At 58.5% G+C, this 22,222-nt stretch overlaps 1 protein-coding gene across 3 annotated transcripts in view; it reads right to left on the bottom strand.

Moving 5' to 3' along the window:
• Positions 1 to 18,147: 18,147 nt before the first annotated feature.
• Positions 18,148 to 22,222, bottom strand: part of NF2 (NF2, moesin-ezrin-radixin like (MERLIN) tumor suppressor) — a 79,311-nt gene continuing 75,236 nt past the window's right edge. For all 3 annotated transcript variants that reach the window (XM_073790281.1, XM_033837149.2, XM_033837148.2), the window contains one exon: positions 18,148 to 20,962. In XM_073790281.1, the coding sequence (XP_073646382.1) occupies positions 20,905 to 20,962 (58 nt within the window). In that variant the 3' untranslated portion in view covers positions 18,148 to 20,904. The remainder of the gene's footprint in view (positions 20,963 to 22,222) is intronic.

The following is a 22,222-nucleotide window of genomic DNA, read 5'->3' as shown; positions in this document are numbered from 1 at the left end:
GCCCTTCCCAGGCTGATTACGTTTTTCTGCTTTTGTCGCTGATTAATCACAGCCCTGTCGCATGGCCTGGGGAGAGGGGCTCAGGGAGAGATGCCAGCCTTGGCTGAGCTGGGCTGGGCCAGGCCTGGGCCCCAGCACTTCTTGGACTTGGCTGTGGACACGGCTCCCAGCAGCATCTACAACCTGCAGAGAAGCCAGGAAGGACCCCAGCTGTTTGTCTGTCTGTCTCCCCAGCCGCTATGGGCCAGCTGGGTGCCCATTAGGACCTGGGGCTGGGGACTGTGTGAGGCCCCAGAAAAGCCCCTCCCGAAGCCCTCCTAGTCCACCAGTCCCGGGTCTGACGTTCCACCCTTAGAACTGAGTGCTTTGAGCTCCCTTGGGTCTTCTGCTGGAGCAGAGGAATGGGGAAGAAAGAACCTGGACCTCGGAGCCAGACAGACCTGGGGCTGCTGCTGTAGGAACTTAGTCACCTCCCTTAACCTCCTGGGGCCTCGGTTTCCCTCGTGAAGTGAGGGTGGCAGTGCTACCTCCCGGGCAGTGTGAAGATGAAGAGATGTAACATATGAGAGGTGCCTGGCAGGGCCTCCCTGTGTCTCTTGGGAGTTTACTATTAGCATAAACCCCCCCCAAGGAATATGCAATAATAATAATTATAGCTGCAACGTACTGATGGGGAGTGTGAATGACAGCAGCTCAATCCTTTGGTGTTTACTGAGTGGCTAGCCAGTTCTAAATCAGGACCCCCACGTCTAGGGAAGGTGGGCTGGGACCTGCTGAGGGGCTGGTGGGAAACCCAGCTCCTGGTGACTTTCCAAGAGGCTGCCACACAGCATGTTGGCGCTCGCCAGACGGAGCTCCCGTTGCATCCCCTGTGGCTCCCGCCATGCTGTCCAGGCAGAGAATCTTCAAAGGACGGGCAGAAACAGTCCCCGAGTAAATCAAGCAAAAATCAATTGTGTGGGCCTGACTAGCACTACCTGCAGGTCTGTGCTGAGGGAAGGTGTAGGTGTCTGCTAAGACATGGGCCCTCCTCCTGGCCTCAGCCTTGGTCTGTGACCATCTTGTGACCAGGCTGCTCCCTGGGACAGGCTCCCACCAGGCCAAAGGGACAGGACCCTCCAGGTTTATAGCACCAAGAGATTATAGCACCAAGGTCGTGGTGCACCCACTGCTTGGGCCATTCTTGACCTCAGGCATATTTATGGAGGCCCATGGAGCTGGCTGTGTGTCCAGGGAGCTTCCACACGCCACCAGCTGCACCTGGGCTACACCTGGGCTGTGCATATGACCTGCACAGAGTCCCCTAAGACTCTGAAGGCAGTTTGGCCACACCCCACTCACGGTCAAGGGCAACCCCATTCAGGGAGCTGAAGGGACCAGGTTGGTCATGCAGAGTTATGAGATAGAGCTGGGGTTCAAGCTCAAGGCAGGAGCTGGGTAGGGGTGGGATGGGAATCCAGGCTCTGGGCCATGCTGCTCTCTCTCTGCCCTTCCAGGGTCAGAGGAACGCCACCTCCTCTGGGAACCTTCATCGACCTCCTCGGCCCTCCGGTGGGCAGCCCCTGGGTGCTAGGTCCTGCGAGCAAGCCAGGCTGGGAGTCAGAGGATGAGGGGGAGCTGCTTGTACCTGGGGCTCACAGAGCAAGCGCCAGAGGGCTGGGCAGCATGGTTAAGGCCAAAGCTCATTGCCTGCTGAAGGGCAGGTGGGGGGGGGCAGTTTTTACAGAGGAAGGACATGGAAACGGGGCTTTTGGTTGAGGAGGCAGTGCCATGAGCAGTAAGAGCTCTGCGTGGAGAACCCAGAGCTGGACATGTGCCTTTGGGTGTCTCTGAACCTCAGCTTACTCACCTGTTAAATAGGAACACATCCAGCCCCCAGAGTGAATGCTTAGTTCCTGCACGCGAAGTGCTCAGGCACGGAACATGGTGGCTCTTACTACGAGTCAAGGGAACTCCAGGAGGAGGAGCAAGGGTGGGCAAAAGCTCAGAGATGTGTGAGGGCCCCACTCAGCTCTGGAGGGCAGGGTCCGGGTCTGCACCTCCCAGATCTGAGCGCCTGGCGCAGGACTGGGCTGGGCTTGGGAAAGTGGCAGGGGCTGGATGAACATCTGCTGAAAGAATGAATGAGAGAATGAATGAATGAACGAAGGATCACACACCAGCCCAGCCGCCCTTCGGCGTTGCAGCCCCGTCCTCTCCTCTGCACGTCACAGGGGAGCAGATGGTGAGATCACAGGGTGTGAATTGTGTCTGTCACTCCCCCATCTGGGGAAGGTGCCGCTGCCATCACACTGCACTCCCTGGGGTGCCACCAGGAGACTCGTGGGCCCTCCAGAGAGGGGTCTCCACAGACTTCCCCCACTAGTCCTTGTCTCAGGGTGCCGGAAACCCGAGGAGAGGTGCCCCATCTGTGACTCTGGGAGAATCCACCAAGTGGCAGGGAGGCAAGAGGAGAGAAGTGGGGACTACCCTGTCCAGAGGCTGGCTGCCTCCCTGCCAGAGACTGGAGCCCTCTCATCTCAAAACCAGCATGTTCCCCAGCATCCTGTCGCCACCCACATTCAGCACCAGGGAGAGCTACTGGCAGAGCCCAGGGCCAAGCCATACTGGGTAAAGTTGTGGAAGGATCCGGGAGGGCCTGACAGGCAATACATGAACCCATTATCCAGAAGAGGATATCAAAATGGAGGGAGGGCAAGCACCAAGCTCAAGGCTTTGCTGGGGCCACTGACCGCAGCCCTGCCCAAACCTGGGGACTGCTGGGGGAGGCAGGGAGGTGCTGGTGGGGGAAGGGCACATCCAGGGAGGGCAGAGGCTCTGGCCTCTGATCCTTGGCTAGGGAACAATATTGTTCCAAGAACCCGCTGGGGACAGTGTGTGGAGATGAAAAAAATACTCATCATCCGGGAAAACTCACAGTCACTTGATGAATAATGGAATTTATAGACCTGCAGAGGCAGACCCAGCCATGAGGGGTGCGGGCCAGGACCCAGAGGCCCCTGTCTGCTCTGATCTTGCCTTCCCCTGAGCACCCTCTCTGAGCCCTTAGATGCCCAGCTCCCACAGGTGACAGGGGTAGACAGGACAGAGCAGGAGGCAGAGTCCATGAGAGGGAAACAGGGTGAAAGGGACAAGTCCTTAAATTTGTTACTCCTTGAGAATCAGCTTGGTGGTAGAAAAAGAGCACTGAACTTGGAGTCCATTGTGGCTGGCATGAAACCCGGCTGCTGTTACCAGTTCTGTGCCCTGGGTGTGACACCCAGTCCTGCCTCAGTTTCCTCCTCTGTAAGATAGGGTTGACTCTACCACTACCCGACCGAGGATTGCTGGGATCTGATGAGATGACACAGGTGACAGTGCCTGGTACTCTGTCCCTGGCACACACAGCGCTGGGACGTGTTGCTGAGAGCTGGACCTTTAGAGCCTCCCTTTCTGGCTCTCACACTACCCTGGGCCCAGAAATGGTCTGGCAGGCAGAGGGAGGCATGGCCATAGGAGCAGAGAAGCTTCTAGTCCTTGCGGCAGGGTTTGATGTCAATAAGTGCGAAACACCTGGCCTGGGAGAGACAGACTCAGGCACCCACCCAGGCCCCCCCACCCCAGAGAGTCGGCTTGGCTGGGGCCTGGGCAAGGGCACTTTTAAAAAGCTTCCCAGGAGCTTCCAAGGGTTAGAACCACTGCTCCAGGGAAGAAGGCTTGGTCGGGGAAACTGAGCCTGGGCAAGGGCGAGAAGAACTTGGTCGTGTCCATCCCAGGAAATGACAGCGATCCCTGCCCCTGGTCCCCTTTGGGCCTCGGTCTCCCCCTTTGGGCAGGCTGCTGACTGGCTGGGGCATCAGGGGCCCAGCCCCTGCTTCAGGCCCACTTCCTGAGTGACAGCTGTGGCAGCTGGCAGAAGACAGGCGCAAGGCAGCTTCTAATTTCTCTGGGCTCCCAGATCCCTGCCTCAGTCTGTCGCCTCTGATGAGATGCTTGACCGATTTGCCCAGGGCAGCCGCTCCTCCAGAAGAGGCCCCAAGTCCTGCCGGCCCGAGCGCCAGCCAAGGGTGTGGGTGGGAGGAGGTTGCCTCTCCTTGCAGGCTCTGGCCATCTCTGGAGTGGGACGAGGGTGCCTCTCCTTTTCTGCATTTCTTTGGGTGACATAAAGAGCTTGTGCATAAGCTTCCATTTGAACAAGGAGCTGCACAGGTGCTGAAATGTGCAGACCTTGCGGGTGGGCTCTGCAGCCCCATCTGGCACACGACATGTCCTCTGGGATCAGACCGGAGAGAGAAACAGTGTGACCTCAGGCAAGTTGTTGGACTTCAGAGTCTTGGTGGACTTCAGAGTCTTGGTGCCTCACCTGGGAATAAGGGTACCCATTTCTCAGGATGAGCACAGGAGGAGGATGACAGGGAAGGCACTGAGCCCGGGGTCCAGGGCACAGCACAAACATTCGCCGTCACTGCTCCTGTGGTGTCTCAGAGGGGTCACTGCGGTTCCAGGGACCGGCAGCCCTTAGCACACCAGGCTGAGTTCTCAAGCTGGTGCCTACCTCCGTCTCCAGCTGCCCGGGCCCTTCCCCCTCCCCTCCTCTGCCCCTGCCCCTCCCCTGTTGTGGAAGCACCTCCAGGGCAAAGGCTGGAGATCAGACAACTGAACCCTCCGGCCCTCCCAAGGGGGTTCTCAGATCCTAACATCTCATATTCTTTCTCAGGAGAAGCAAATTACTTACCTGGCTTCAATCATCCAGCCTAACATTTACCTTTCTCCATGTGTGAGCTTCTGCCTCCACCTGCCACCATGAGGCCTGGGTGCTGCCTGTGTTTGCACACCTCCAGGGACGGGGAGCTCACTCCCCCCACCTCCAGACAGGGCAAGCACTTGCCTATTCCCTGGCCTCTGGCTTTGTGCTCCAAGATCTCCCCTGTGCTGAGACAAGTCACTGAGGGTCCCCCAAAGGAGCACCTGCTTGTCACCTGGGAGATGGACAGTGCTGATCTGTGAGTAGCTCATCAGAGCGGTGCCCCAGCACAGTGGGGATACCGTGTAAGGATGGCACCTCGAGGCTGTGGGCAGAGGGCACTGTGGTAGCAGAGAGAGGGGGCAGGGGACGTGGGGGCCAGACTTTCAGATGAGTGCTTACGGCCCCTCGTCCTGGGACTCAGCTGTGCAGGTTGGCCTGGCACTGAAACACAGGGCCATGAAACGGTGAGTCTGATGAGGAGAACGTGGGGGAGGCGCAGACTGGAGGTGCTGCCCAGGTAGAGGCTGGTTTTGCCGAAGTCCCTCCTCCCCTGCCCGCTTCTGATTCCGTAGGGAACAGGGCTATGATCTTTTGGAGTCCCTGATGTTGGGGGACAGGGTACTAGGACGCCAGGGGTGGTGGGTGGAGGGACTTCCTTCTGAGCTGCTGAGCTAGGCCCCCAGCCCTGGCCCTGGTCAGTCCCCACTCAAGGGGCCGCTAATGGGCCTCTGTGGCCTGAAGTGCCCTGGTTGTGTCGAGCCTAAGTGATGATAAAATCGACAGCAGTTTAATTGGTAATTTTAATCCTGGACAGAGCAGTAATGGCGTTACTAATTGGATTGTTAGAGATTTGTGCTTTATGGCTATGTAATTAGAAGAGCTATGGAGGGCCAGGGTGAACTGGGGGGCCATGCAGGGCCAGGGCCAGCGAGCAGCAGGTCGGGGGGGCCCTTCCCTGGCTGGCATTGGGTCACCACTGGGACCTCCTGCTCTTCTGCCGCTCCTTCCAAGCAGGGCTCCTGGGGCAGCTGAGTGGGGCTGGGGCAGCCAGGGTCTACACATGCCCCTCTCAGACCTGGGGTTCCATTGTGTCGAGAGGAGAGGAGGAGGCCTTGGCGAGCACGACACGAGGGGACCTGTAAGTTCAAAGCTCAGTTCCCTATAGAACGGGGTATAGGGGCTCCCTCAAGCCCAGCCCCTCCCTGTGCTCCCAGGGCTCTGGGCAATCAGAAAGAGGTCTTAGGTCCTCTCTCCCTGTTCAGTTCCCAGATGGGGAAACTGAGGCCCAGGGAGGGGAGGGGACAGCCTGTGTGTGCTCCCTGGAAACCGGCATTTGGAGGCTTTTCTGCACACACATCGCTGCCATTCTGCACCTGTGTGAGGGACACGCGGGCTGACATCTGGAGCATAGAGAGGGGGTGGGGGGGGTCCAGGCCCACCCCAGGCATGCGGGGCAGACGTTGTGAGGTGTCTTGTCAGGGGGGCAGGGTAGAGAATCCTTTGGATTGAGTTCACAAGAGGCTACAACGATTCCTGGCACTCAATAAACATTTGCTGGATTAATTAATGAAGGAAAGAAAAAGAAAAAAGAAAAGGGAGGGAGGGAGGACAGACAGACCATGGACAGAGGGCCTCTGTCCAATGTTAGGCCCTCCCATTGGTCCGCTAAACTACCACTGGTCACTTTCCTAACCTAGGCGTAGTTCCCTCCACCTTCTTCCAAGGGAGCACAGTGTACCTCTCTCCTCACCTCTCTGGCCTCGACTCTTCCCCTTGCTTACCTGCTCCAGGTGCCTCACCTGGCAGAGTGCCAGGCACACTCCTGCCCCAGGGCCTTTGCACTTGCTGTGTTGTCTGCTAGAAATGCTCTCCCCCTAGACATCTTCATCGCTCACTCCTTCAGGTCTTTACTCAAAAGTCACCTTCCTGATGGGCTTTCCTTGGCCACACACTTGCTTAAAAAAAACAAAGCAAAAGACAAACCACACCTGTTCTCCCACTGCCCTGCTTTATTATCCTGGCTTGCACTTACCACAACGTAACACACCGTGGACTCTCTTTTCTTGCCTGTTGCTGGATTTTGTTCACGGCCGCATCCCTAGTGTTGTGACATAGAGCAGATGCTCATACATAGTTGCTGAATGAATGAATGCAAAGCTGGAGGCTCCCTACCGAGGCAGCCCTGGGAGGTGAAGGCAGGTTGTGCGGGGGTGTGTTGTGCAGGTTGAGGGGGCCAGGAGGCTGACATGGGGTGGGCTGGTGACTGAGACCCCCACACCTGTGATCCTTCCCTCTGGCTCCCCACCCCCCAGCATGGCTCCATAAGGAGCAGGGCCCCAGCGACCTACATCAGCAAATTACTCGGCAGATGGGGGCTGGGGAGATAAAAATCCCCATCCTCCTGCCAAGTGCTCCACCTCGGTTCCCTCCACTTGCGCGGCCATCAGCCTGACCCACACTCCCTTTCGGGTCACCCCATGGCCTCCAACTGCCTCTTTTGTGCTCCTCCCGCAGGAATCGGCTACCTCTGGGGTGGGCTTTGGGACTCCAAGGAGACCCCTCCTCTGCTGGCCCCAGCTCCCTGTTCACAGGCAAGAGTCAGTGCCCAAAACCCCACCATCAGCACCAGGGTGGGTCCCTCCAGGGCGAGCGCCAGCCCACCTGCCTGGTCAGGCTGCCTCAGGCTTCTTCGTTGGGTGATGTATGGCCCAGTGGCCCTGCCAGGAGGCGACAGCAGATGGATGGGCAGTGCCGAGGGGTGGGCTCAGAGCCAGAGCGGGAGCGGGCAGTGAGGAGGCGCCTGGCTCTGGAGAAAGCCATTCCCGGAATGCCACCCTCCCTGACCTCGGGCAGGACAGCAAGTGCGGAGGGAGCTGTCTCCCGCGTGGCGCTCACACTGTGGCCCTCGGTGTGGGGAAGTGCAGGGAGCTGGGGGGCTCTTGGCTCCTCCTGGCATCTCTCCGGGCCTCAGTTTCCGCCTCTGTAAAATGGCAATGAAGCACCCACTGGGAGGCAGCAGGGAGGATTACCTGAGAGGATGCTCACCACGGGCTCAGCCCCGGGCTCAGGGGCGCTCCCACTCCCAACCCTGTTAGGCCTGGTGCTGGGCCAGGGAGGGGCTATCCCTAAAAGTCCGCTTCCTCCTCCCTGTGTCTCCCCCTGACCCCCTCCCCCACCTTCCCTCTCCTGGCCTCTGGGAGAATCGCGCAGCCAGAGACATAGAAGACCTTGGCAAATTTCTAGTTCAACCTCCCTCCAATTTTCCAGAGGGGAAAACTGAGGTCTTGAAGGAGGCAGGACCTGCCCAAGGTCAGGTGGGAGGGCTTGGGAGACCCCTCATGGTGATTCCTGAAAGAAGTCGCCTCTCCACCCCAGAAGCGTGGGGCGCGAGGGGCTGGTGCCGCTGCCCAGCAGGTGGGGAAGGACGGGCAGGACAGCGCTGGGCACAGGGAAGGGGGCCGGGAGGGCTGGTGCAGTTGCTGCGGCCGAGTCAGGATGCGCCAGACGCCTCCGTGGGATCTGTCTGCATCCAAGGAGACCAGGACACTGGGCGGACGGATGGCGCGTCCTTGCTGGCTGGGCCTGGAGGAGGGCTGGGGAGTGTGGGGGGGTCATTCTGGGAACCAGGCTGCCTGTGGAGCCAGGCGGCATCTCCCGGCATCTGTTCACTCCCTGCTCCCCAGAGGAGCCCGGATTCCATGTGGGGCTCCCGACGGCTGTGGGTACGTGACACAGATGTTCGTGGACAGGTCTGCTGGACGCATGAGGGGTGTGGGCCTGTGCATGTGCGTCTGTAGCCAAGGGTGTGTGCACACGTGTGTGCCAGGGGGGATAGGCACGTGCAGGGGTCTGAGCACCTGGGTCCCTAGAACCCAGGGCTGGGGCCCACATCACACGTGTCTGGGTGTGCAATGCACTTTGCACGTGTGGGCCTCTCTGGACACGCAGGCATGGATGAGGTGTGGGAGTACACAGGTGGGCATGGGGAGAGACAGATGTTCACTCGGCGCCCACCAGGCCCCGCACAATTCGGCCTCAGCTTTGGTCCAAAAGAATTGTCAAATGGGGAAACTGAGGGCAGCAGCCTGCCTAAGGCCCCAGGGTTCCTGCCTGTAAATCCAGGAGAACCACCCGTGCCCCATCCTCCTCACAAGGTGGGGCTCAGACAAGAAAGTGTACCCCTCGAGGTAAGGGATGGGAAAGGCTCTGCAGCAGATCACGGTAGCACTCTGGAATGGGAGTCTTAATTTGGATTCGTTCTTCTGAGCAGAACCCCAGGGTGTGATGTGGCCTTTGAGGTCACCTGGGGAGCCCCTGCTGCTAAGTCGGGGTGGGGTGGGGGGGCCTGACAGCCGGGACCCTTGCAGAGGAGGGAGCCCCTGCTGGAGGGTCTCGTCCCCTCTCCGAGCCTCTATTTCCCCACTTGTAGAATGGAGAGGACCCCTCCTCCCGGGTCCCTGCGGGAGGGCTGGAGACCCAAGGTCATCTCAGGGGCCAGGCAGTGGTCCCGCCATGCTCTCCTGCCGGTCTGGGAGGGGTGATGAGCCCAGGGCGGGGGAGGAGGGGGCTAAGGGATATGAGGCAGGGAGGCAGGCCTTCCAGTTCAGTTAGTGAAGGGATTTGTCATTTTAATGATGCGATATTTCTTGCCTGGCTCCTGTCCGTGGCAGCACGAAGGGGACAGCTGCCTCCCTGAATAAGTTGGTGCCCGTGCCGGTGGGGGCTGCCCTTGGACTCCCTCACCAAGCCAGGCTGAGGCTGGGGTCGAGGCTCAGATGTCAGGGCTCAAGGGGCCAGTGGCTCCCACACAACCTCGCCTCCAGCCCAGCTCTGCTTCTCCCTCTCTGTGTGACCTTGGGCAGGTCCTGCCCCGTCTCCAAGGCTTGGTTTCCTCATCTATAAAATGGGGCTAACGCGATCACCCCCAGGGCTTCTGCCACTGACCACTATTGGCTCCAGAATCTTTCACTCCCTCCCCTTTGCTGCCCCCTCCAGTCCCACCTGCCAGGGCCTGCTTCTGCTCCTGAATTTCTACAGACCCTCGGCAGGCCGCCCTCCCCCAGGAGCGGTGGGGTTTTTTTGAAGCGCCAACCTGGCTCTGGCTCCCCCTCATCCAGAGGCGAGCCCAAGCTGGCCTCGCCCCAGCCCCCAGCCTCCCTGGGCCCCCGCCCCATCCCGTCTCCACGCCTCCGTCATTCTGAACCTGTCACAGCTGTGGGACCATCCCTTGCTTTTCTCACTTCTGGCCCTTTGTACAAGCTGCTCCTTCTGCCCTAGTCAGACCCATCACCCTGGTCCCTCGAGTCAGAGGCCTCCTCTGGCTTTCACAGCTGCCCTCTATTTGCCCTGTGACCACACTTGTTACACTGGAGGGTGACAACTGGTTTCCTAATCTGTCTTGCCTGCTCTGTGTTCCAGCACATAGTAGGCCCTTGATAAACATGTGTTTGTTGAATGACTGAATGAGGGGCTGCGGAGCCGCCCTCCTGACCCTGGAGCACAGCTACGAGGATGCGGGTGGCAGCGACAGCGAGGGTGGCCCGGCGGGTGGCCCATCCATCAGGCTGGCGCGGCGCCGGACCAGATGGAGCCGAGGCCCTGGGGAGGGGAGAGGAGGAAGAGATCCATCACCCAACGGTCAGCCCGCAGGTGTGTGGGCGTGTGGCACCTGCCCCTCCACGGGACCCTCATCCATCACGCTGTCCCTGGGAGGCTGGGATGGGGTGAGCAGGCTTGGCGGGGCTGGAGCCTGCAGGAAGTCTGCAGCTCTCTCAGCACAGGGGAGACTGAGGCCTGGATAAGGGCGGCAGAAGTAAAAAGTGGGGACCCCAATCTGCATTTGAGTGACAGCTCCAGGGTGTGAACTTGGGCAAGTCTCTGGCCTCTGGGAGCCAATGCCCTCATCTGTAAAATGGGGACACAGCAGTGCCCCCTGACCCAGAAGAGGAGAGGAGTCACAGAGATGAGGTACCATGCTTGCCTCGCACCCCCCACTCCTACCCCTGACCCCCAGCCCGGCCCTTGGCAGAGGAGGGGCGAAGCAGTGATGGTGGCTTTGAGTGGCGGGGCCCTTGGATTCAGGCAGAACTGCCTAACTGTCTGGGCCAACAGGGCGAAGGAGACGTTGATGGATGCTCCTCTGGGACAGGAGGGCTGGGGGTGGGGGTGGCTGAGTAACGACCAGGCCCCACGGTAAGTACAGCTCAGTTGACCCAACCAGCGGCCGGGGGACATCGTGGCCTGGACTCTCCCAGCCCTCACCCAGTTTGCTGGGAGGTCACTGCCTCCCTCTCCCTCCTCCTCAGCATATTAATTATCAAAACAAATGCTTTCTGAGCCATCATTTCACCTGAATTGCACAACGGCCTAGGGAGTGGGGCGAGATCCTTGGGCATTAAGAGCCTCATTCTAGGGACTTCCCTGGCGGTCCAGTGGGTAAGACTCCACACTCCCAATACAGGGGTCCTGGGTTCGATCCCTGGGTGGGGAACTAGATCCCGCATGCATGTAGCAGCTAAGAGTTTGCATGCCGCAACTAAGACCCAGCGCAGCCTAAGTAAATAAATAAATATTAAAAAAAAGAAAAGGTCTTCAAAAAAAAAAAAAGATCTTCATTTCACAGATGGGGGCGCCTGAGACCCATTCACCCAGCAGTTAAGTACTGAGCACCCACTCTGGGCCAGGCTCTGTGCTGGGCACCAGGGAATCAGACAAGAAGGCTTCGGCCGCATGCTTGCCCCACGCACCCTGGAAGTTACAGGACTGGGTTTTGCATCCCTCATGGTAGATACTGGGAATGTGGCAGACAGCATTCTGCTGTGGCGTGTGCTCCCTGGCAGCGATGGCTCCCTGGGGGCCAGGCACAGTCTGCACTTAAAGTGCGTTCTTCTCATTTAGTCATCCGAGGCAGACATCGGTGACCCTGTTTTCCAGCTTCGAAACCTGGAGCTCAGAGGGGTGACCTGACTTGCCTGGGCCCCCCAGCTGGGAGGAGGAGGAGGGAGGCGCCCACATCTGCGCCTCAGACCTGCACTCGCTCCATGCGGCCCAGGGACAGGCTCAACGAGGAGTGCCTGGCGGGGGGCTCGTGAATGAACCCGTGCCCCCCAACAGCACCGAGCTCAACCCTGCATCCCCAGCTCCTCCCCTGCTGTGGGGGTGAGAGCCAGCACCAGGACGCCTCTCCCAGAATCCAGCCCCAACCTGATAGCCCCTCCCAAACCATTCCTGCCCCTGGGGTTTGTCCCCACTGCTGAGCCCCCTCAGGGGGCCGGTGGCCACACCCAGATCACGTGAGGGCAGGACTTCTGTCCCACCCGCCTCTGGGCTGGGCCCGAGGGACAGCCTCTCCTGGGAAGCTGAGGAGCAGAACAGCCCAGGCGGAGGTAGGACGGGGTTCGCACCCCAGCTCCAGGTCACGTGGCCTCTCCGAGCCTCACTCTCCTCCTGTCCCGCAGGGGAGCGATGGTGACAGCACAGGGCTCTCGTGTGGCCTCAAGATGCAGCCAGGACCAAAGCGGGAGCTGCTGCCATGAACTGGGACTGGTGTGTAGGGTGGTGAACGTGCCCCTGCTGGGAGGGCTGAGGATTAGAGACTGGCCAGGTGTGCCAAGGCCAACACGGATCACTGTTGTAGTAAATCTCATCCTCCTCGGGGCCTGGCCAGAGCAGACAGGGTCGGTGCTGGGGTGGGGGGCCGGGCCTGCTCCCCTGAGCCAGGCAGTGGGGCTGGACCGGCTGGGAGGAGCTGGAGGGCTGGCGGGGCGGGGCTGTGTTTGGCCTGTGCCGACCTACCCAGTGGAGCAGAGCCAGCTCTAACGAAGTGGGCCAGCCCCAGGCCGGCCCTGATTTCACGTCTCGGTGGCCACTTCCCAGCTGGTAAATGTCACTGGAGAGAGGTAGCTGTGGCACCTGGCATGGACCCAGTCTTGGGTGGGGGTGGGCAGGGGCCAGGGATGCCCATGGAATGCTGATGCCAGCCCAGGGCTCCCAGACCCTCCAGACTCCCCCCAAGTCCCAAAGGCTGTGCCCAGGCAGCTGCAGCTGTCACCCACTCAAGGATATTTGCAACCACCAGCCCCTCTCCTGCTGTCAACCTGTGAGGGCCCCAGCTTCAGGGCAGGGAGGGTTCTCTGTGGCTGGTCATATCCTGCCCCTGTCTTCATGGGAGGGGGGCAGTTCAGGGTGGTCTGGAGAGGGGCACAGCTGCCCAGGGCTCAGGAGTGGGAGCAGAGCTGTGGGAGAAGCCCTCCCTGCCCACAATGGCCCCTGCTGCCCTGAGCTGTCTCCTTTGATACCTGAATCAGGACGAGCTAATAGTGAAGAGCTATAACCACACAGCAGCAGGCCTTGTTTAATAAACTCTCGCTGTGGCAGGTGCTGGCTCAGAACCTGATGACCCTGTGGTGGGCTGGGAACTGAATCGATCCTGCGGAAGAGGAATGTGGAGCTCGAAAGGCCAAGCCCTCTCCTCCCCGGTCCTCGTGGGGCCCTCCCTCTGCCCTGCTCCCCAGCCCAGAGGGGATGGGGCCTGGACCCCTGTCTGCCCTGCATCCTTCTCCCCTCCCTGTCGCCTGGGATTGCTAGGAGGCGGGAGGTGGGGTGGGGGTGGCCTGGGGTCGGAGGGTGTTGCTTTTCCCCTGCTCATCATGGGACTCTCAGCCCCCCTCAGCTTCCCGGCCCATGGGAGCTAGAGTGGGGGAGAGGGGGGTGCACATCCTTTCCAGGTTTGGGAGGAGGAGCTGGGCCTTCTGGAGAACTGGAAAGCACGAGGGGCTGAGGGGGGGTGTTTCCCTGTGCACCGTTCCCTCCCCTGCCCCTCCTCCCTTTTCTCTCCTTTTAGATCCTCCATCTCCAGATCTGAGACGTGACAACCATGCCCAACCACCCTCGGCCTAGACCCCACGGTTCCTGGGTGCGAACACTCTTAAGTTGCCTCCGTGACAGGACGGGAGAGTGGGCTGGCGCCGGTTCTGAAACCGGAGGGTCAGACCCACCTGGAACGCTGTGACTTCCACATCGTCGTCACTGCTGGCCTCCGCCCAGCGGGAGCCACCCCTGATTTATCCGCATCACCCCGCCCCCTTCCCTGACTAAGGAGCACCTCGGGGTGGGGCTCCGGCTCCCAGAATGCTGCCTTGCTGGGCCTCTCTACCCGACGCCCAGTACGAACTGGTTACAGCAGAGCTTGGCAAATAAGGGCACTGGGGTGGGGGCGGCCCCTGGAGCCTAACGGCCTCCTGGAGGGGGCAGCGGGGGCGGGGCACGCCTGCACCCCCTGAGAGCTGCTCCCTGCTCCCCCTTCTCGGCGTTTCCGGGGACCTTCCTATGTGGAGCGGGGAGCCCTGGCATCCCCAGCCACTCTCCCCTTTCCGGGGGGAAAAAAGGGGGGAGGAGAAAAAAGCTGTACCGATACTTCGCGAAAAAGCTGCACGGATACTTCGCCGCGTGTGCAGCTCAGAATAGTAACGTGCTTTCTCAAGGCAAACAGAACTCCCCAGGTGTTAATGCAAATTCACTCCAGTTAAGATGAAAGAGGGCCGTTTCCCCCTTTGCCGGCTAATATGAAGGACTTAATAGATTCTGCCTCAGGAACTCGGCTGGGAGAGGAAGGCTGGGGGAGGGGTGTAGGCGTGGACAAAGAAGGCGGGGTCCCCGTGGGTTTTAGAGCAGAGCACCTGCCACAGCAGGCCTTGCCGACGCGCACTCGGCTGCCCCAGCCACCACCTGGGCTGTCAGGAGCTGAACCGGCTGCCGGGCAGGAGGCTGCGGGGAAGCCCAGGTGGCAGTGCCAGGCCCCTGCAATGGTGCCCACTGCCCTTCACATTAACTCGGGGGCTGGCACCAGAACTGCCACTTCCCAGTTTGTGCCAGAGGAGACTGGGGCTGGGAGAGAGGATGGGGTGAAGCTCGCTGGCCCTGCAGGGTGCCTGGTTCAAGACCAGCTGCGCCGCGGCTGTCCCTCTGGTATCCTGGGTCTGTCTTTTTCGGCTCCCTGGAGGGTGAAACAGACCAGCCTGAGGAATTCTTTTAGAAACATGACATTCGTAGACGGCTGGAACTGGAAGAGGTCTGGGTTCCTCTGGTCCAAACTTGACCTACAGCCGAGGACAAGAGCGGGAGGGACCCTCTCAAGGCCACACGGCTGGAAGCAGGGAGGTGCTCTCCTGAAGCGCAGGCTGGACCCCGACAGGCCAGGGTGGGACAATCAGTCTGGGTGGCTCTGCCAGCCACGGGCCCCTTCCTCCCATGGGGGGAGCCCTTCTCCAGCCCAGACAATCCCAGACCACTCCAATTCTGCACACGCATTTCCCTCGGAATCACCCTCCCCTGGAAACTATGCAGGGCCAAGCTGGGCCGTTGCTGGGGAGGGTGGGGGGGACTGGAAGGTATCTCTGGATGAAGGGAGCTCCAGCGGGATGGTGGGCAGGAGAGAGGCTGTCCCCACCGGTCCACTTCACTCGTTCTGGATTTAACTCCAATCCACTCTCGGGTAAATGGCACAGCAGGTGCCTACAAGGAGACACCTCAGCAGCCTTCTTCGCTTTTGTTTACTGACTTAATTCCTTCGGATCAAAGGCTGCCCCTTCCTCCCTGAGCAGGCAGGCAGGGGAATTACATTATTTATATTGAAAATGGGCAAGATTCCATGGGAACTTCTTCCTTATGCCTGATAAGAGAAAATTAGGTCACTGCCGTGCCCGTTGCCGACCCTCCCCCCCAGGCCCCAACCCCCGGCGTCTGCAGTGGGTTTTTATGGTCCAGGTGCCCACGGGCTCAGGGAGCTGCTCCAGGTGCAGGGCCAAGGGCTGCCCACCCAGCCGCTCTCCCACCCTGAGCCTCCAGTAAATTATTGACCTGAGCAGCAGGTATTAATGTGACAAAGCCAGGCAGCCCCAGCCTGGGTTATCTATCATCTCCTGGGCTTTGCAGCTGGCACTGGGCAAACACAGTGAGGACAAATAGGCCAGATGCAGGTAATTAAGCTCCTGGTACAGGTGGAGGGATGGGGCCCATGTGGGGGCCACAGGGGGGCCTGGTCCCTCTTGACCTAGGGCTTCCTCTGGGTGTCCACTTGCTTTTTTTCCTGCTTCCTCCTGTAAGCCCCCCACCCCTCCAAAGGAAGCATCCAGAGAGAGTCACCTTCCCCTTGTGGCACTGGGCTTAGAGCTTCCCAGGCATAAATGATCCCCACAAAACCCTATAAAACTCCCCTTTTAGATGAAGAGATTGCAGTGCCCAAAACTTAGGTGACTTGCCTAGATCACATGGCCGCTAAGTGACTGAAACCAGGTCTTTCTGAGTTCCAAGTTGTGGGCCCTGAGCCCCTCAGCTATGTGGTTTCCTTAGCCCTCCGCATGGCTGGGTGTAAAGAAAAGATTTCATGTTTCTTCATGTGTACTGCTTCTGTTACTTGTAAATAACGGTGGTACTGCTGCACATCCTCGTCTCTTTTTCCTTAGAAATCTGAGTGTTTTTTGTGTCTGTTCTTCATGTTATCCTGACAACATCTCAGAGGTACCCAGAGGCATCATTGCCAACCCTCGTTACAGAGGGGCAGCCGGGAGGCACAGAGCAAGCATGCAGCTCCGGCTGCGGACCTCTCCAGGAGATGTCTTGATTTCTTTGGCTCAGAGGCAACATGCCAGGTGCTATTCTGGGGCTACTACCCCAGTGGGAAATGGGCATCAAGTGGGAACCGGGAGGGGACCCGGTGGGGGTTCTTCTGAGTCAGCTCAGGTCCTGGCAGTGCTGAACAGCCCTGAGCCTTCTCCGTGTAAGCGAGCTCTGGACTCCCTACCAGGGCCGGGACTGTGGCCGCAGCATCCTGCTGTAATGCAGTAATGACAGGCTGCCAGGGAGTCCCGCCGCGGCCCGGGAGGGGAGAGGAGCCCTTGGCCTCTCTCAGCTGCCTGGGCTGTCTGAGACGGAGACGGAGAACACACAGACGGCTCGACTCTCTTCTTCAGACGCTCAAGAGATTAGATTAGACATGGTTGCAGCAATCTTCTCACCGATACCTTTCCCCCCAGAGTCCGGCTGCCAACTCATTGTTATACGTGGGTGGCTCCCGACCCGCTCCTCCAAAGCGAAGGCTTCTGGGGTGGGCAGCCCTGGGGACATCTGCCAGGTGCTCAGCTCAGGCGAGGACGACAGAAAAGGATGAAGTGCTGGCAGGAATGCCACTGAAGGACCTAATGGGGCCGGGCTGCAAATGCCACAATTAAACACCCAGGTCCGGCCTGCAGCTTTGGGTTTACAGCACGGTCAAAACAAACTAAAAACAAACCAAAAAAAGCAGAGGAGAATTCAACCTGTCTCCCAATACCCAAATATCAGTATTATTAATTCTAACCCCACTGAATGGAGCCCTTGGGATCTGTGAGAGCCTTACTATCTCTTGGGGGTCAGGAGTTGGCTTTTTAAAAAAAAGTCAGGTAAAAATATTGTCTGGACAGCTTCAAATGACCAGTATTTATAAAGTATTTTCTCCAGCTTGGACTACGTAGGAAATAAAACTATTTCCAATCACTGAAAATAACATAACCTACATTTAAGAAATGCAGCAGTTCCTGCACACCTGAAACTAACACATTGTAAATCAACTATACTTCAGCTAAAAAATAAACGCAGCAGTCTCATATTATTCATCTAACAAAAAGTTAAATTAGTTACTAATTCTATACATTTAAAACTAACAAAATGTTTAAAAACTTCAAAATTCTCTAGTTTTACAACTTCATATCTTTCCAAAGTATATAAAAAGCTGGTTATATTTAACTCAAACTCTTGGAAAGTTTTGTGTACTTTGATAGGCAGCCCTGTGGACCCTCAGAAGTCCTGAGAACATATTGTGCCACCTGAATCTCTATTTTAGGTTGCGTGATTTGGGATAGAATTATCCTATAGTAGTTTTGGTCTTAATAAAGGACTTTTGTTGACTAAAACAATAAAACCAGCAAAAAAACCCCAAAGCTCTGCAGCGGTCGTTCCCAACTCCAAGTGTGAATGGCATGTGGCGCTGTGACCACAGCAGGGCCTCATCTGTCCTGCAGGCTGTGCCTGGGCCCCCAGTGGCTCTGCATGCTGCCCACGCCCCATCTTCCAGAGCAGGAGTGCCTGGAGCGATTGCCCAGTCTGGTGCCCTAGTTTTCAGGTCTAGAATTGAGGACAGGCGAGGGGTGTGGGAAGGACATGGAGAGACTGGGACCCAGTACAGGGCCTGCCTCACGGGAAGCACGAGGGGTGTCCTGGTGAAGGCACAGTCGCGGTGCTGTCGTCAGCCTGGAAAAGGGGACCCTTTCACCACCAAAGACGTGGGGCTGGAGCTGAGGTCCCAGACATCAGGGAGCCGCCACCCCCCAGCCCCAGTCACCACTTCAATGGCCAGAGCAACGAGCAAACTGAGGGAGCCCAAGACGAACTTTTTACAACTTAGAATTTTTATTAAAACAATCATTTAAATTACAACAACCCCCCAGAATAGAAAATAGCCTTCCCTGGTGTGGCCCTGACAGGAGGCCCCATAGGAAGAAGGATGGTTTGAAGTCTTTGAAAACGGGTGGATGGAGCTTCCCTGGAAGCCCAGAGGGGCCAGCCTGGCCCCGGGGAGGCTGGGAGAGGCCATCTCCCTGCCAAGGCCGCCCCCTCCAGGGGCCTGCAGGCCCCAGTCCTGCCAGCAGGCGAAGCTTAGCCAGTCGCAGGTTGTTACCCTCAGGACTTGCGGTTTTGATTTGAAAGAGAAAAGAAAGGGAGAGAGAAACCTGTCCCCAAGACTACAGAACGCGATCACTCAGGAAGCGTTAAGTAGTGCCGCGGGGTGCTGTCCAGCAGGGCCCGGTGGGTGCGCAAATAACTGTGAGGACAGCACAGGACAGAGCCGCTGGGGCTGAGGTGGAGCCTAAATCAGATCAACGAGGTGCCCTGCGTGGACCCGCCAGGGGCTGCCAGCGCAGCCTCGCTGAGTGTTACCAGCACGGTGCTTCTGCCCAAGGACCATCAGGAGCACTTCAAAGGAAACAATCCGGGCAGGGCCCTGCTCTCAATGGAGGTCGGGGGCTTCCTTACTTAATAAGACCTAAGCTCATTCACTTACAAATCACACAGTCACCTCGGCCATTGGCACACGCCCTGAAAACCAAGCTCTGCTTTCATTCCTTCTTCCACTGGGGCTCAAAATATTTCTGAGGGCCGCCATCCTCTCCGCCTGTTCATCTCTGGGAGGTACCTGCCAGCTCTCGTCCCCAAGGAGAGCTGCCTTGTCCCTGCTGGAGCCAGGCTCTGCCGGCCCTCCAGAGTCTGCTCCCTCCACAGCTCAGATCCCAGCCGGCTCCCCTGTGGCTGCATGGCTCGGCATTTCCCAGACTTCAGACATACACACAGCAGTTAAATAATAAAAAAACAAAGCCTGACAACATTTTTATGAATGACCACCATGCTCTGTGCCCACAGCCACTGTTACAGACTAACTGTGCAGGTTAGGGATGGGTGGTGAGCCTGAGGAAACAGCCTCACAACTGTCAGACCTTACATTACAAACGCGGCCGGAGGAGCCCCGCCGGGACCGTGTCTCAGGGGAAGAGGCCTCGGAGGGACAGAGAGACACAAGGGAACCTTCCAGCTACAGCCATTCATGCTTAGTGTCCAGATTCGGAGTCCCACCCTGCATGTCCTGAGGGGCTGGGGGGACACATAGGGCTGGCTTACACCGTGCAAGGTGACCCAAGAAGGTGGCGGCAAGCCCAGGACACCACTAGGTCAGCTTGACCACGGAATTTGGCAGGATCTCTGCGAGCTTCTCAGTTTCTCAAAACCACACAGGATTGCCAGAAGCCACCTCTGCCCTCAGGAAATCTCCAGGCCCTCCCACGCCTTCATTTAATACACTTCTTTTCACTGGTTAGCACTTATCCCCGGCTCTGCACAGCAGCCTCATCGGAAGGATGTGAATGGCCTGGCGGGTCACAGCAGCACCACCAGCCATGGAGGAAGAAAGGGCAGGAAAGCGGCCCCAAACCAAGGAGTGAGTATGGGCCATGGGGTGGCTTTGTGAGCTGCTGCCACCCGGCATGGCCGGGGGTCGTGTCGGCAGGTGCAGAGCACTGACTGTGAGGGGTCACCTGCATCCCCTCCCTCACATGGCCCAGGGGAGAACATAAGGCGAAGGGCTCTCAAGGAGACGAGGGCAACAGCCAAGCAGGCCCAGGTACAGCCACGGGGGGGAGAGCCTTGCTGGCGTGTGGCCGGGAGGAAAGACCATTCAGATCAACGAGGCAGACTGGGGCCAGTGGAACTGGGTGTCGGGGCCTCAGAGCCCTACAGAGACCCCGGTCATGGCTGGGCTGCCAGGTGCTGACTAGAGTGACGGGGAGCCCCCCCACCCCGCCTGCCACGTGCGAGAGAGGCTACGGTTGCAGAGGGCCCCGCCTGCCTCCTGGACCCTGGTCTGAGGTGGCAGAAGAAAGGCAGCGAGTGTTTTGTAGGGTGCAGGTTCCTACACGGCTCTGCTGGCCTCCCAGGCCCTCTGCTGGCAGCCAGCCCTTCATCACAGCTTCTGCCGGGTCTTCCCCCAGGCACAGCTGCCTTTCCCATTCCCCACCAGCTGGCAGCCAGAGGGCTACCTCAGGGGTGCCTAGGCCGAGGACCCATCGCCTGGCTCGCTCTCCAATGACGTGTAGCAGGCAGGTTGCTGTGGGCCTGGGCTTGGGCGGCCACACTTCTTCCCATGCCAGTTCCTCACCAGTGAAGATGAATTTTCTGGAACCCTGGGGGTGGGGGGGAATGCCACCAGCCTTCCGGTCTCCAGGGGGCCTGTGTACTTCACTTCCTACAGCCACTTCCCAGACAGGGCTGGGAGGTCAGCAGTGGACAGTAAGACACACACCCCAGGGTGCTTTGGACGAAGGAAGCACGGAATCCCACATTAGATAAGGAAAGGCAAATACTCAAAAAAATTTAAAGACTCAGGTCAGGAGAACTAGAACCCCAAGAGAGATACTTCTGCAGGGTCATAGTTCAAGGCAATTGCACGTGAAGGGGGCTGGGCTCTCCGCTCAGCCAGGAAAAGCTCCAGAGCTCCAAGGAAGCCCCCATCCAGCCCGCCCACGGATGGCTCCCTCGGTGTCAGGCCCATCCCAGCGGTGCTGCAAGCAGGAGTGGCCAATCCTCGGGTGGCTGGGTCACCTGCTAGAGCTCTTCAAAGAAGGCCACTCGGGACTTGGCGCTCTGCAGGGTGAGCTGCAAGGAAGCAGAGAAGAAAGTGAAAGGGGGGCTGGCTTTCAGCTCTTTCACGACAGGATGCCCTCCTGCCTCCCGGACTAAACTCAAAGGTGGCTGGGAGTGAAAGGGAAGACGGTTCAAGTAGATGTTCAAGAAGCTCGTGGTCAATCCCAAGTAAGTTTCCAGATTTGCCCAGGAACTCAAATTAGGAGGTGACAAATGAGGACGTGCCAGGAGGGATGGCTGGTGTGCAGAAGCATGTCAGCAGGAAAATGTCATCAATGTCGCCTTTTCACAGAGGGCAGGGGAACCCTCGGCATTTTAATAGATTCTCACATCCCCATCTACAAAGGAGTCTCTAACGATGCCTCTTGTTGTGCTGTCCGTGCTGGTCCCAGCCTGGGTGCTCATCCGCTCCAGGGCTCGAGGGCCAGCTCAGCAATGCAAGTGTCTCAGTCCTCATGCCCTGGGCACGCTGCTCAGGCAAGGAGACATGGCCTCGGGCAGGGCAGGCCTGTGTCAGGTGAGGAAGAGCTCATCCTTTCCACTCCTGGCTCCCCAGGTGGCCCCAAAGCAGACTTGCCCGTGACCTGGCAGCTGAGAGGGGGTTTCCATCCACAAACTGGGAGGCAACTGGCTTTCCAGGTAGGGCTGGTTTAGGCAGGGAGGGCGCAGCACATGGGGCGGTCCTCTGGGCAGAAACTGTGAGGCCTTCCCAGGAATGCTGTCCTGAGCGGCACAAGCTTGAGAAGACGTGGAAGGGAGAGGGAGGATCGGCGGTGGAGCTCTCTGATTGGCAGATAAAGCACTAACTAGGGTTTGCGACCTCCCGGGCTGCCAAACCCCAATCCCCCAACTCGGGAGGTCCCTTCCCAGGATCTCCCCAAACAGAAGCATCTGGCATGGGCGTACCCCCAGTGCCCTGCTTCCTGCTCTACTCCTGAAATCAGTTACTTGGGTGAGACTGTGTGCCCCATACCCAGCTCTGGGATTTTGCTAAGGAGTGTCTTCAGGGAGGGGGGACACAGAGTGCGTACTGTTCATCTTCATACCCTCAAACCACTTAGCTTAGTGCTTTGCACATAGCAGAAGCTCAGTTTGTTGAGTGAATGAGATGTAGGTGATAACGATAACGAAATGGTGAGATGCAGGGGAAAGTTGAGAATTCCACCTGGGGCTGAGAAGGCCCAGGCGCTAATTCTCCGTCACCACCTCACTGTGTAGCCTCAGTGGACACCCTTGACCTCTCTGAGCCGCTTTTCTCTGGAGTTAAACCAT

The sequence above is a fragment of the Tursiops truncatus genome, chromosome 13 (assembly GCF_011762595.2).
Source record: "Tursiops truncatus isolate mTurTru1 chromosome 13, mTurTru1.mat.Y, whole genome shotgun sequence".
Classification (NCBI taxonomy): domain Eukaryota; kingdom Metazoa; phylum Chordata; class Mammalia; order Artiodactyla; family Delphinidae; genus Tursiops; species Tursiops truncatus.
Note: the sequence above shows the minus strand (reverse complement) of the source record. Positions and strands in the feature narration are given on the sequence as shown.